The 13,857-nt window shown below is 38.5% G+C and overlaps 1 protein-coding gene across 1 annotated transcript in view; it reads left to right on the top strand.

Moving 5' to 3' along the window:
* Positions 1-13,857, top strand: part of WDR49 (WD repeat domain 49) — a 983,894-nt gene that overhangs the window by 236,511 nt on the left and 733,526 nt on the right. The window contains exon 3 of the mRNA XM_044070738.1: positions 7,936-8,376. Within this exon, the coding sequence (XP_043926673.1) occupies positions 7,936-8,376 (441 nt within the window). The remainder of the gene's footprint in view (positions 1-7,935; positions 8,377-13,857) is intronic.

Raw genomic sequence — 13,857 nt, 5'->3', positions numbered from 1 at the left:
TGGTTTTGCAGAGAGGGTGTAGGAGGACTTAGTTTGAAACCCCAGCTAAAGACTCAACTCTAAGCTGTGCCAGTGGGGATTCTTATTGGGGGTCTGGAGAAAAAGAGACGAACCAGCCCCTGGACTGAGCGTGTTCCCTGCGTGCTCTTAAGAGAAATTGTGCTTGATGCAGAGATGTCTGCATCTGGAAATACTGAGTGTATCCATTTGTATTCCAAGTGAACGCCCCTCTCCAGTGTCAGTGGTGAAGATTCAGGCTCCTTGATTACGGAGCCAGCATGGGGACATCACACAGGGTATCAGGATGATATTTTTATATTATGGTCAGGTAACTATGCCACTTTAAAAGAATTTTACAAATATTTATATAGATGTTATGCTTTACAAAGATAGGGTTAAAAGCACCTTTCAATCTACAGTTGATAGAAAACCTACTTTTTCAAACAGTTATTTCCATTGGTCTAGTCATCATCTGGTACATCCAAAGAAAGCTATAGTGAGAGGAAAAATGATTAGGTTATCCAGAATCATCTCGGACAATGCCATTTTTGAAGATGAAGTTCAGAAGTTAGAGCAAATGTTTTTGACAAGAGGTTATCCCACTAAAATTTTGTCAGAATGTAGAGTATGTTTATTTGAGGAGAAATTCTGTCAGCCAATTATTTTAGAAATTCATTCTCTTTGATAAGAAGGAATAATCTCACCAGTAGCACTGGGAGAGCATTCATATGTACTTTTACAAGTGAGGCTGACAATATTTGAAACATTTTGTTTAAAATTGAAAAAAAAAACTTTTTAGTTAGATTTTAGAAGATTTTTTAGTGAAGTTGGGTTTTGAACCAAGTATTATTTATAGGAGAGGTTTTAACATTAAACAAAAGCGGGAATTTTTACCTACAATTAGTGACAACACTAAATGTAAAATGAATAAGTGTGGCAGATGCAAGCAATGTTGTTATATGCTGGATGTCAAAAATACTTTTGTTAAGAACTATTCCAAAAGATTAGCTTGCCCTGGTAACTTTGATTACTGCACTAGAGCAGTGGTATATCTAAGGCAATGCATCTCCTGCAATGCCTTTTACATAGGTAAAACTGAGTGACAGCTCAAAACAAATTATGAGAACAATCTTGATTTATAGAAAGGGAACCCCAATAGTGCTTTGTTCACACATTCTAGACTTTCTAAACCTTTAAGAAGTTTATATTTTTCATTTTAGAAAAGGTACAGGTTTTGGAATTATCAGGGCTGTGGAAAGAATATTTAAACAAGCAGGAGCTGATCTAGCAAATTAAGCTAGATGTCTGCACTTATCTCAACATTAATGATTATTGTTCTATTTTTCAACATCTCCATGTTGTGTAGGTATAAAGGAAAGTCCCTTCTATGAAAGAAATGTTAGATGATAATTGATATTACACTGTTATCACCAAGAATAACTAGATTGTTCTATAAGAACTATTAGGAGCACCTTGAGTAACTGTTTACAAGATATAAATAATCAGTCTTGATTTGTATAACTATTTTTCTGATAAGTGAGCCATTGATTCCTGTCATACAGGGTCTTCCAAAGATCCATAAGGATAGCTACAGACCACCAATGAGACTCATTGTTGGCTGCCTTGGTTGGAGCATGGAGTCCTTCTCTATATTTGTTGAGAAGCACTTATGGCCAGTCTTAGATAGGAATGAGGTAGTGCTGAGGGACTCCAAACTGTTTTTAAGAGATATTTTTGACAATATTAAAATGCAACTGACAGATTTGAGGTACCTGCTGGTCACTATGGATGTAAAGTCACTGTTTACCATGATTCCTAACCAGGCTGGCTTGATTTATGTGGGTAGATACTTGTCCAAGTACAGTGCATATGATTCTTCGGTGTGTCACCTGATAGATCTTTGTATGACAATAGTACTTGAGAATAATATCTTTGTCTTTGATGATGTATATTACCAACAAAGAGATGGCGTGGCAATGAGCACCTCCAGTGCCAATAGCTTAGGCAATATGGTCATACCTCAGTGGGAAGAGGAGTGTATGTTTTCAACACCAAGCTTTCATCAACATGTCCCATTCTAGCATAGATTTGCGGATGACCTGTTCCTTGTTTGGTCAGGCTGTCCTGATGAGTTAGTCAAGTTTCATCAAGATTTGAACTCCTCTACCAGTTTTTTGAAATTTTCTCTGAACTGTTCAGACACTCAAGCTGAATTTTTGGATGTGCTTTTAACGAGACAGGTTGATGGTTCCCTCTGTACTGGTATATATAGGAAACCCTGTTACAGGCATTCCCTGTTGCATCAAGATAGCATGCACCCATCACATGTGTTTAAGAACATAGTCAAGGGACAGGGGTTGAAAGCCTCTAGGCTGAATGGGACAGGTGATGGTTTTAAATCTGAGTTGCTATGTTTAAAAGGCAAGCCGACTGACAGAGGCTATAAAGTAAAGGAGGGTGATACTTTGTAGCATACCTCCACTTAGATCCAGACCGTACTACTCAGAACACTCCACTGATTCTAACGGTAGGAGACCAACTCCCATTAGACCTACTAATATCTCTGTTTCTCTAACTTATACCACTGACATTAGGATGACAATGAATGTTATTAAGAGACACTGGAACATATTTACAACTGACCCCAACATCCAGAGGCTTGTAGGTAATACTCCCAGATTCTTATATAAGAATAAGAAAAATCTAAAAAGATTACTATGCTATCCAGGCAACCAGAAACCTGGTGGTTTTGAGTGTGGAGCCAGTACATTGACATGTGGAGCATGTAATTTTTGTAACTATTTAGACAGTAGTGTGTGTTTTCAACATCCTGATAATGAATGTAGGTTTGATTTTAAGGTGGATGCAACCTGTCTGACTCCATATGTGATCTACCTTGCCAGCTGCATGGTCTGCTAAGCATGTTATGTAGGCAAGATGGATAGACCTCTGAAAGACAGGATTAAGGAGCATTTATACAGTATCTGTTGTGCTTCTGCCAACAATGCCATGTCCAAAGATGTTATGACCACTGATGCGAAACACACTTTTAAGTTCATGGTGATGTATAGGATAAACCCCAGGGTCCAAGGTAGTGATATTAGAAACCTTACTGAAATTAAGGTAGTCAAATGGATGATTAGGTTAAGAGCAGATCAGGCCAGTGGTCTTAATGGAAAAGTCCCATTAAGACCTATTCTAAAGGGACGAAGCCACAGAAAGTGATAACTGCTGAATGTTATTAAAATATATATAATGCCATTATATACTTTTTTTATTTATATACATTTTTTATATATATTATATGTATATTGTTGTATTATTTTATATTACTTTTTATAGTACTTGCTTCAAACGGAGCAATGTTGGATCAGTACTGAAAGTGTATTAACACATTTTTCAGGAATGTTTGAGTGATTTTATTTCCTATACAGGTTGTTTTATTAGTTTAATTGTTTTTTATTATGCATATGCTGTATTTATGTTTGGTTTAATATAATGCTTCAAGTGATTGGTTCAACCTGTTTGCCTCACTTTGATTAATGTTTGCATATATAAACATGCCAGTTCATTCATTTTCTGTAGAAGGTCTGATGAAGCAGATGTGGAAGCGCTTACCTTTTTAATTTTATGAGCAAATAAACATTTTTTATAACTCCTGGCACAGTTTTATTCTGCTGGTGTTTGCTGTTAAACAATTTATTTAATAAGCTTATTTATTTTCTTATTTATTTGTGATGTTAACTTTTCATACATATAGATACTCATTTCTGTTATTTTATAATTGGTTTATTTCTGCAAATTCCGAATGCTATTGGATAGAATAAGCTATTCAACTTTGCATTTCCTGCTATTTTGTGATTGGTTTATTTTTGCAAAATCTGAATGTGATTGGGTAGAACAGGGCCATTTTATGATTTTTTTTTTTTTTGCAATGCCTTGCATTTCTTTGCATTTCTTGCTGTTTTATGACTGGGTAATTTATGTAATATTTGAAAATGATTGGGTGGAACAAGGGCTTTAATCCTGCATGTTATTTCCTTCAAGCAGTTTTGAAAAAGTCCTGTGATAGGAAGAAACACTCAACTGTTACTTGTTTACATTTTCTTTTATTTTAATAAAACTTTTAATTTTAAATTCTACTCCTGGACTGAGTCTTTGTAGTACACAATTGGAGGTAAAGGTGTTTGTTGTTGGGTTTAACATTTTTCACTATTTTAGACCCATTTTCCCATTTGCACAGGAACTGGTTTCACCACTAACCATCATGACAATCTGAAGTTTAGTCATATTTTGACAGGATTATGCAATTCATTTGAATTTACTTTCGGACATTGTCATCATTTGGATGCCTTGTTATATATTGTCCTCCAAGCAATTATTGATCATTGTTGCAAGAGCTGGTTGACTTTTTTTTTTTTTATACTTCATGTGTTACCACATCCATGCTGGTAAACTATTGATGATTTCAACATTAGAACCAACAATACATCTATTGTTTTTGTTGAAGAGTTTTTAATCCATTATGAATGAATGTGGTCTTATACAGGACATTGATTCTTCAACACATCTTCAAGGTCATGTTCTTGACCTTGTTTTTCAACTTGAAGTTTCTGTATCAAATTTTTTGATCAGCCCAGTGACATGGTCTGATCATTCTGTTATCAGTTTTGACATTATGTCTTCCATTCCTTGTCTTTCTGATGTCACTTTAGTTTCGTATAAAATGACTTTTGTTATTTTTACTGACTCTTTTCTTTCTGTTCTTTATACATTTCCAAGTTCTTTATCTGATTATTTGGATTAACTTATTACCACCTATAATTCTTTGTTAGCATCTTCTTTTGACTTACTTGCCCCAAATCAGCTCCATGAGAACCCTGGTTAAATCCTTCTCTTACAGCTTTAAGGAAGGCCAGCTGCAGACTAGAGCATAGTTGGCATCAAACAGCTGCCTTAGAGGATAAACTCATTCTTGACAATCACTTTGCTCAATATAATTTGGAGGTTAGAGGCGGTGAACAACCTTATTTTTTAAAACATGTCTCACAGGCTATAAATCATCCAGCACTCTTTATAATTAGTGGACCGCCTCTGCAATCCTGCATGTTTGGACACCAGGCTCTCTTTTTCTGTTGAAGAATGTGAACTGGCTGCTCATTACTTATCCATTAAAATTTCTTTTATTTGAGCCACTTTGCTATGTCTCCTTTCTTGTCCTCTTCTTATGTTGGTCAATGGGAGGACTCTCTTTCTTATACTTGAGAAGAGTTCACCATTCCTGACACTGATGGCCTGAACAATTTTATCTCCAGTATGTATAGCACTACCTGCTCCTTGGACCCACTTCCCTCTTGGTTTGTGGTGACATCCTTCAAGGTCATTGGTCCATTATTTTTTGAGATCATCTCCACCATTTTTAGGCTCAGTGTGTTTCCTAAATGCCTGAAAGAATCATTGGTGACCCCAATCCTTAAAAAGGCTGGATTGGATTCTGATGTCCTCAGCAACTATCTTTTAGTCTCTAACCTCCCCTATTTGGAGAAAGTTCTTGAGAAAGTAATCTATCTTCAACTAGAGTCATTTTCCAGTTTTGATGCCTGACATTCAATTCCATAGCAACAAATTAAAATTTGTGTCTAAGGTGCACAGTCTTGGTATAGTTCTTGACAACTGGCTGATGCTTAAGGATCACATTTCAGTGGGTGTCAAGTCATCTTGTTTCTACCTTCAGAATATCTCCTTGCTCAAGCACCATTCCTACAGTATTTCACACTTTGATTTCTTCGTGTTTATATTACTGTAATTCTTTGCTTGCTGGTCTTCCGAATTCTAAGCATACATGTTTGCAATTTATCCAAAATTCTGTTGCACATCTACTGTCTGGTATTCTAAGACATCATCTCATTATGCCAGTTTTGCATACTTTGCATTGGCTTCCAGACAGATATTGTATTATTTATAATATTCTTCTCATTGTATATCTTTCTTTGCATAACCATGGGCCACCGTACTTGAACGACCTTTTGCATATCCATACCCCTTCTTGTACACTCTGTTCTAGATCACAAAATCTTCTTTCTGTTGCATCCTGTAATCTGGATTCTTCTGGTTTTTGCTCCTTTAGTTACCAAGTACCTGCATTATAGAAACATCTTCCAGGCTAGCTTCGGGAAAATCCTACAGTCGCAGGTTTTAAAAGTGCTCTTAAACACATTTGTTTAATGTTGTCTACTCACGCTTATGTATGTTGTTGTCTCTTATATTTATTTATTGTTTGATATGTACAGCGTTTGATCTCAAGCACTTAAGTAAATCTGAATTTGAATTTGCATATGAATTTGGAAACAATGAGGACACTTAAAGTGCCCCTCAGGCAACATACAGGACAGGCATTACATAAGAGTCAGAAACATTTTATACATACTGCACCCCCCTCAAAGAAAGAAACAAACAAATGATCAAACAAAAATAATGCTCACACACAGGAAGATGTGGATGTCCAAGATAACCTTGCAAAAGGGAAAAAACATGTCCTCTTACTGATGCTTATGTATACTACAACAAAAAGGTGACAGCAACACATACCTAATGCAGAGGATGGAACATAACAATGCTGGTAAGTGGAAATGAAAAGCTAGGCAGAATGACAGAACATGACCATACCACATACTCTACAGTTGTCAGTGGAAATAATTCAACAGCTGAGAGACTAAGGAAGAAACTAGTATGAATTTACCATGAAGGACAGTCCAGGATACAGTCTATGATGTTCTGTAGAAGACTATGGACATTCTCTTCAAGAAAGGCAGTAAAACTGGTCAGTATCATACCTTTCAACTGTCCAGATTTTCACAGACTGCCCAGATTTTTTTGCCTCGTATTTTGATCTGTTCCTCATAAAATGTGTGGTTTTCTGACATATCACTGAGGATTGAATTGTGTTTCCAACTTCATATCCCTAAGAAAATGCATACTAATGCATATCATGTTATTCTTCTAACTTCCTAAGTTTATAAGGTCAGTATTTAAAATCTGTCCCTATTTTCGGTCTTTGTCCCCACATTATTTTAGAACTGATCATAAACAAAAGGGGTGGAAAAGAAGTTCTCTGTCAGGGTTACTGAATTCATGCTCCATGATAGAAAGAAACTTTCTCAAATGGAAAAGGTTAGTAGAACCATTCCTTGTCTGGGTTGAGTGGGTCAGCTGAGACGGTTTTGGTCCTCTAGCGATGATGCTACCTGCATGCCTTTAATGGGAAGTGAACAAGGCACAAGGTTGAAAGATTCTCCAGGTCAGATATGGGATATGCTAGGACAATTACACTACTTAGATTGTGAGAAAATGCATGTAAACCCGATTGGATTTGCAGGAGACTCTCTGCAGGGACAGGGACGTCTTGTCTATTCTGTTGAGCTTAGTATCCTTATGACCATAACCAGAAGTAGTAGCTAAAAGATGGATTGATGGATGAAATGCTATTTTAAGACATTTTCTTATCCTGCATTAAGACTGATAAGTTGCAGACAAGTCATCCTTATTTAGTATACATTTCTTGTTGGTTAAATCAACAGAAAAGTGCATATATGTTGCATCTGAAGGTATACTGTTGGCCCAAGACCTGCAAAATCTAAATTTATAGCATCAGAAAGATTTTTGTTTTGTTTGCTTATTCTGACTTTTCTGATTAGCTGTTGCCAGCATGAGTTATCACCTTAGCGTAAAAAGTACATGCCTCACATTGTATTGTACAGTATATTATTTTGTGTTAATTTATTGTACTTTGCATGATTTTGTTTACTTTCTGTAGATGTGTTAATGGATTTATTCAGAAGCAGATTATGAAACATTTGAAAAGGCTCCATATGTAATAGTCACTAAAAGAAGGCACACTGTATTATATTAATCAGACCATTGTATTTTTGTTTGCAGTTACCGGACCAGACTGCATCCATAGGTATGAACAGACAAGAGTTTATTGATAAAATGTTTGCAACAGTGGGACGAGGCAACCGAGATGAATATGGTGCACTCTTTGATAAAATTGATGTGATGCATGATGGCTTCGTTGACTGGGATAAACTGACATCATTTATGCTACTGGAACTTTATGAGAAAAATGAGAGAACAAACTCTTCAGTCATTCCACAGTGGAAAGACATCAGGTGCCTCCCTTCTGTACATAAAGAACATGTTAAAAAAATTGTCTTTTTGAAACATTCTAATCGTTATTTAACCATAAGCAAAGATGGATTTTTGGCATCATGGAGCGAGAATTTGAAGTTGGAAAAAACCCTGCGAATTACAACCGACTCAGTCAAGATTAAAGACCTCTGGGTGACAAGTATGGTACATCTTGCAAATGTGAACAAGGTATGAGCATATTTCATGTATTTTTCTATTATTTGCATCCCATTTCTGACAATCATTAAGCCTCCGTTCAATGAGACATTATACTGTCTGAGGGGGGCTGTCATCGAGGAAGCCATTAGGGTGCTTCATGCTCTCACTGGCATGCTGGCAACGAGACATTCTTCTTTTTTGTAGCCTAACCCTGCCCTTGATGTTGATATGAGTATTTCTGTCATTGCAATGGCTGCATATGCCCTCTTGTCTGCAAATATGTGCTCCACCACATGCACCAGCAGGGACTAGTGTCAGTAGCTTGCATGGTTAGAAGCATAGACATCTTCCCTGTACCACCTCTCTGTGTCATGATGCTTCTTTACTCTTTAGCTGAGGCCCTGTATTCAGAACAACAGTGTGAGCTGTTGGGAACCACGTTCCCTACCCCAGGGATGTGCAATAGGTTGTTCTGGCTGTAGACAGTGTTATTCCTCTTTTCCACAAGTGCAAGCTAATGTATGTAGGCATTTTAATATATCTCTGAATAGTTTGTGCATGCTTTACATGTTTGATGAGCGAATTACATAAGACATATTGATTAAAATATATTCACCATTTCTCATCTTATGCTTTCCCCTGACTTCTAATCCTTTTCAAAGCACATGTCAGATTTGCTTATTCAGACAGTCTGCAGTTCCCCTTGTCCTTCTGCGAATGAGTTGTACTGAATTTTCTTTCAGACATTCTGATCTGTTAATACTTTTTTTAGCAACACTGTAAATGCATATAATACATATATATATATATATATATATATATATATATATATATATATACTTATAGCACTGTTCATGAAGAATACTGCCTATAGTGCAATAGTGTATTTTATATGCATATCTGTCTAGCTATCTATGTATATATGTGTATATATATATATATATATATATATATATATATATATATATATGAATTCACTTTATAATCTCAAAATACTGAAATCTCGAATTTCAGTCCCCCGGATTCACTAATCTTCCATGCAGGACTAGCTTAGTCCTGCACGGAAGCACCTGTTTAAGAGCAGGACATCAGCACGCCATGCATATTAACAAGGCTCGCTGCCTGAGCTCATAGGCTTACACGGAGCATGTATGAATGCAGGGGATATGTCTGAGAGCAGAGCTCTCAGAATAAACATGCTCCTGCAATGTAGAGTAGCAGAAGGTGTTAAGAAATGAGCGAGATCACTCATAGGTGTCCTCATATCCCCACCAATAGTCCACCATGTGTACAACAGCAACAGTACATAAAAATTAAATGAAGAAACCCCTTTATTTTTTTAAAAAAATCTGAGTACAGCTAACTATAGGTGCGCGGGTGTGCCCATTTCTTAACTATGGTTATAGCAGCTTGAAAGGCTGAAGAGGATAACAAGGAAGATATATGCAAATGAAGTAGCACAGCAATAGTGTAGTGGGCAAAGCATTTGCCTAACGAGCAGGCATTCCCAGTTCAAGTCCCACTGCAGCACTGTCTATTTTACATGCCAAAGCACATTTTAACCAATATTCATGTTGCAAAACCCACTAAAAAACATATATTTATGAACTGGAGTACTGCAGGAAATGCACATGTGAAATGTCAGTGTCATAATGAATAAGGCACTAGTAAGCAGATTTAAGCACATAAGCAGTAGTATGCATATGTAAGCACTAGTAAGCATGTTTAAGTGCATTTGCATGGGATAAGCATTGCCTACACAGATTAATCAAAGTAGAAGCTAACTGACTGTAAGAAACTGTAACCAGAAGTAAGTACTGCTTAGCTCTGTGCAAACCCACTTACAACTGCTTTAAAGTGCCTTAACCACTCTGTATCCAACGGCCTGTGTTCTGCCCAGCAACAAAATAAACAGCCTCTGCAAGTCTTGAACCCAAGACCCTGTACATTAGGGGTCACAGTAGTTAACCACTAAGCCATCATAGCAGTACATAAGATTGAGGTTTCAACAAACAAATCCTCACCATAGGAAATCAAACTGAACATGTGAAAGGAATCTATGTACAGTGTGATGTTGTATAACCTGCTACATAACATAAATATGTGAACTGGAGTACTGCAGTAAGGCCAGATGTGTGGTGTTATTGTAATAAAGTGTTGAAGTCCCCAGGACCCCATACAGTGTATGTACACATGAATCACGGATACCAGACACATATATAGCATGTAACAAATAACAAATCAATGGCAAAAGGAAAATATAATGCAAATTAAATATTAAGCAATGCTAACCATTGCACAGCTCAGCTTAGTTGAGGTAAGCAATGTGTAGGCCGGCTAACTCAATCTGCCCAGTGGTATGCCCCTTTAAGCAATGCCAACATTAGGTAAGCAGATGTGCCCATAGCTTAGCATTTTCAAAACCATCCAATCACGGGAAAGTGTGGGAAATTGGGCATATTTAAACCCCACAGGCACCAATAGTTCCCATAACTGGTTACAGTTCCCTACTGTAGGCAGAATGGATGGTGTTGGGGAAGGCACTCTATTTAGAGCGCAGTGCTGGGGCACCCAGGAGTCCAGATTCATGGTATGGCTCCTGGTAAAACACCATGAGGAAAGACTACTGCAGGGCCAGTACCAGGGCTCTCAGTATTAAATGGAGACCTGGGACAGTGTCGCCCGTGACCTCACCAGTGTCACTGTTATCCCCCGGACTGGTGAGCAGGTCAGGCATCACCATGCTGACCTGAAGCAGCAGAGGGGCGATCTCTTGACCCAGTGGATCCAAGAAGCAAGGCAGATGGCTGATGCTCCAGCACTAAGTACCCATTCTACTACGTAGATAATGATTGCCTAGCTTGTGTATACTATGGATAGGTAATGGCTAAATATCACTGTATTTCTCTGACAGCTGCAGATGAGTGGGCTGCGAACCAGCAGGCCCATGCTGCTAGGCTGCAAAGGCTGTATCGCGAGGCAGGTTAGTAATATTCCTGCATGTACTGTCATAACAAATAAATATAACAGTTCTAGAAAGTGTTGTACCAGTAAAGAAGTGTATTGAGTATGGGATATACTGAATAAACCAGACAATATGGCAGGAAGACTGTCATACAGGTTGCGTGGAAATAAAGGTGTAATATCTTGTGAATAAAAGTATAACACCTGGAATGCTTGTGTACATCCTGCTTTCATATGTTATTGTAGTGTTGCATTCTATAAATAGTACTGTAGTATTAAGCAGTGTTCCCACACTGTTGAACGCAGTTAAAATGTGTAGGAAGTTCAATATCACAATGTTGGAAGTCCCAAGAGGTCAGTCATATAGAACAACTGAGGGAGACTTAGACAGAAACCATTGGAATGCTTTACACCAATTCCCTGATAGCACAGTGTACTGTGATGTCAACTGTAATATTTTTACCACACACAGCAGGGGTTCGAATCCTGGGAGTGGTAGTAAGTTGTATGCATAATCATACCCCACAACTGTACATATTTTGTGAGAATGTTCAGATAGAAAGCTGTATGCATAATCAGACCCAACAACTGTACAGACTTTGCTAGAATGTACACTGTAAGCATAATCATAACCATCAACTGTACAGACTGTGGCAGAATGTTCAGGTAGTAAGCTGTATGCATAGTCATACCCCTCAACTGTTCTGATCTGTCCAGCATGTCCAGATAAATGGCCCAAATATGCTGCCCGGTAACCTGTTCCCCTGACAAATCAGTGTGATGATCCAAGAAATGTAGCCAGCTTATATTAACATATAATAGATAGACCTGAACATAAAAAGAGAATGTATATGGAAACAAACCTGTAATTGTAGCATCTCACCCAAAGTGTATGACAGATATTCCAAAATATGTCACATTAACACCTGCATCCTGTCAAGCCTTGACCAGAGTGTGTGCAATAATGGATTGTTAGGTATGTGTATAGCATCAACATGGTATCTTGGAGTATGTGTAGTATTTGTCAGGTAGTGTTAACAATGATTTTCTCAACAGGTATAACAGGTAAGAGGTGTAGACTGTAGGTACAACACAGGTCACGTATATACTTGTCTACAAGCATGGAATCTGGGAGTATGTGTAGAAATTGTCAGGTAGTATTAACAATGATTTTCTCAACAGGTATAACAGGTAAGAGGTGTAGACTGTAGGTACAGCACAGGTCACGTATATACTTGTCTACAAGCATGGAATCTGGGAGTATTTGTAGAAATTGTCAGGTAGTGTTAATGATTTTCTCAACAGTTATAACAGGTAAGAGGTGTAGACTATATGTAAGACACAGTCCACGCATATACTAATCTACAAACATACCATTTTACAAAGTAAGGACATTGGGTAGTGTAATAATACATGTAAGGGACAGATCACTGCAGTGACTAAGAAAGGTGTGAAAACTACAGAGATATATCAGTTGTTAACTGACCTCTCTCTCACCCCCTCCATATGTGCAACAATAACCTTATTACACACCTCAGTGGGTACATGTACACTCCAAACTTTTGTTGGGACATATGTCCTATTGGTTTATAAATATTCACAATTGGTTCTATGCATGTGCCATGTTAAAATACTCCCATATTGGTGGCCTGTTGCCATCAATGAAACCTGCATGCTGTTGTAATGGCCACTGTTGTCCGATATATGCATGTGTTCTGCTTGATCTGCAACTGTTGTAAACTGGTGTTTTGGGGTAATAGGAATACCTATGCATGCTGTTATAACTAATCCTGAATGCTGTTGACTATGACTAACTGATATCTTTCTTAAAACTGTAACACCATAGCTCGTATAGGAAGGCCGGTCCCAGTGGACCCACCTGTCCCACCTTAGCTGGCCATGCACCGGGCACCAGCACATCTAGGGCCCAGCCTGGGACCTCCTCCTCTATTGGCCTTGCACCACCTTCGGGTGGAATCGCCACAGGAGATGGGGCTTGCCCCCCCCGGGAGCGGGGACGGAGAGGTACCTGTCACCCGCCATCAGGTCCTGGCTGTGGTGCGTAGGGAGCTTGACAAGGAGATTCAAGACCAGCTACCCCAGCTTGAGGGCCACTTGGTGCAATTAGAGGGTGAGCCTCCCCCTCCTACCCATCCCCCAGCACAGCCACCTTTGGGGCCGTGAAGGTGCAGTGGTGACTGCCCATGGGTGGGGACCTAAGTCCCACTGTTTCCATTAGGGGGCTCATGGGCTTGCGACTTCCAAACACCCCTCCCCATCCAAGATGTTTACCCCACACATGTGTCATATACCACCCCTGTATGCGTCTTGTTTGTCATGTCTGTTAACCTACCCAACCTACCTCCCCAAATATATGTACTACCCCTCCCCAACATCCCACTCTCACCTGCAAAAGGAAAAAATGGGCAATCTGTTCCCACAAAAAAATCTCGCCCCATACATTGCTGTCCATTTCACACACCTGGCCACTGGACACATGTAATCCAGTCTAATTGTCTTCACAATTTATTATTGTTGTCCTTACTC

This window comes from Protopterus annectens, chromosome 4.part1, assembly GCF_019279795.1.
Source record: "Protopterus annectens isolate FY-2018-M chromosome 4.part1, PAN1.0, whole genome shotgun sequence".
NCBI lineage: Eukaryota > Metazoa > Chordata > Ceratodontiformes > Protopteridae > Protopterus > Protopterus annectens.
This window is presented reverse-complemented; position numbering and strand designations above follow the sequence as displayed.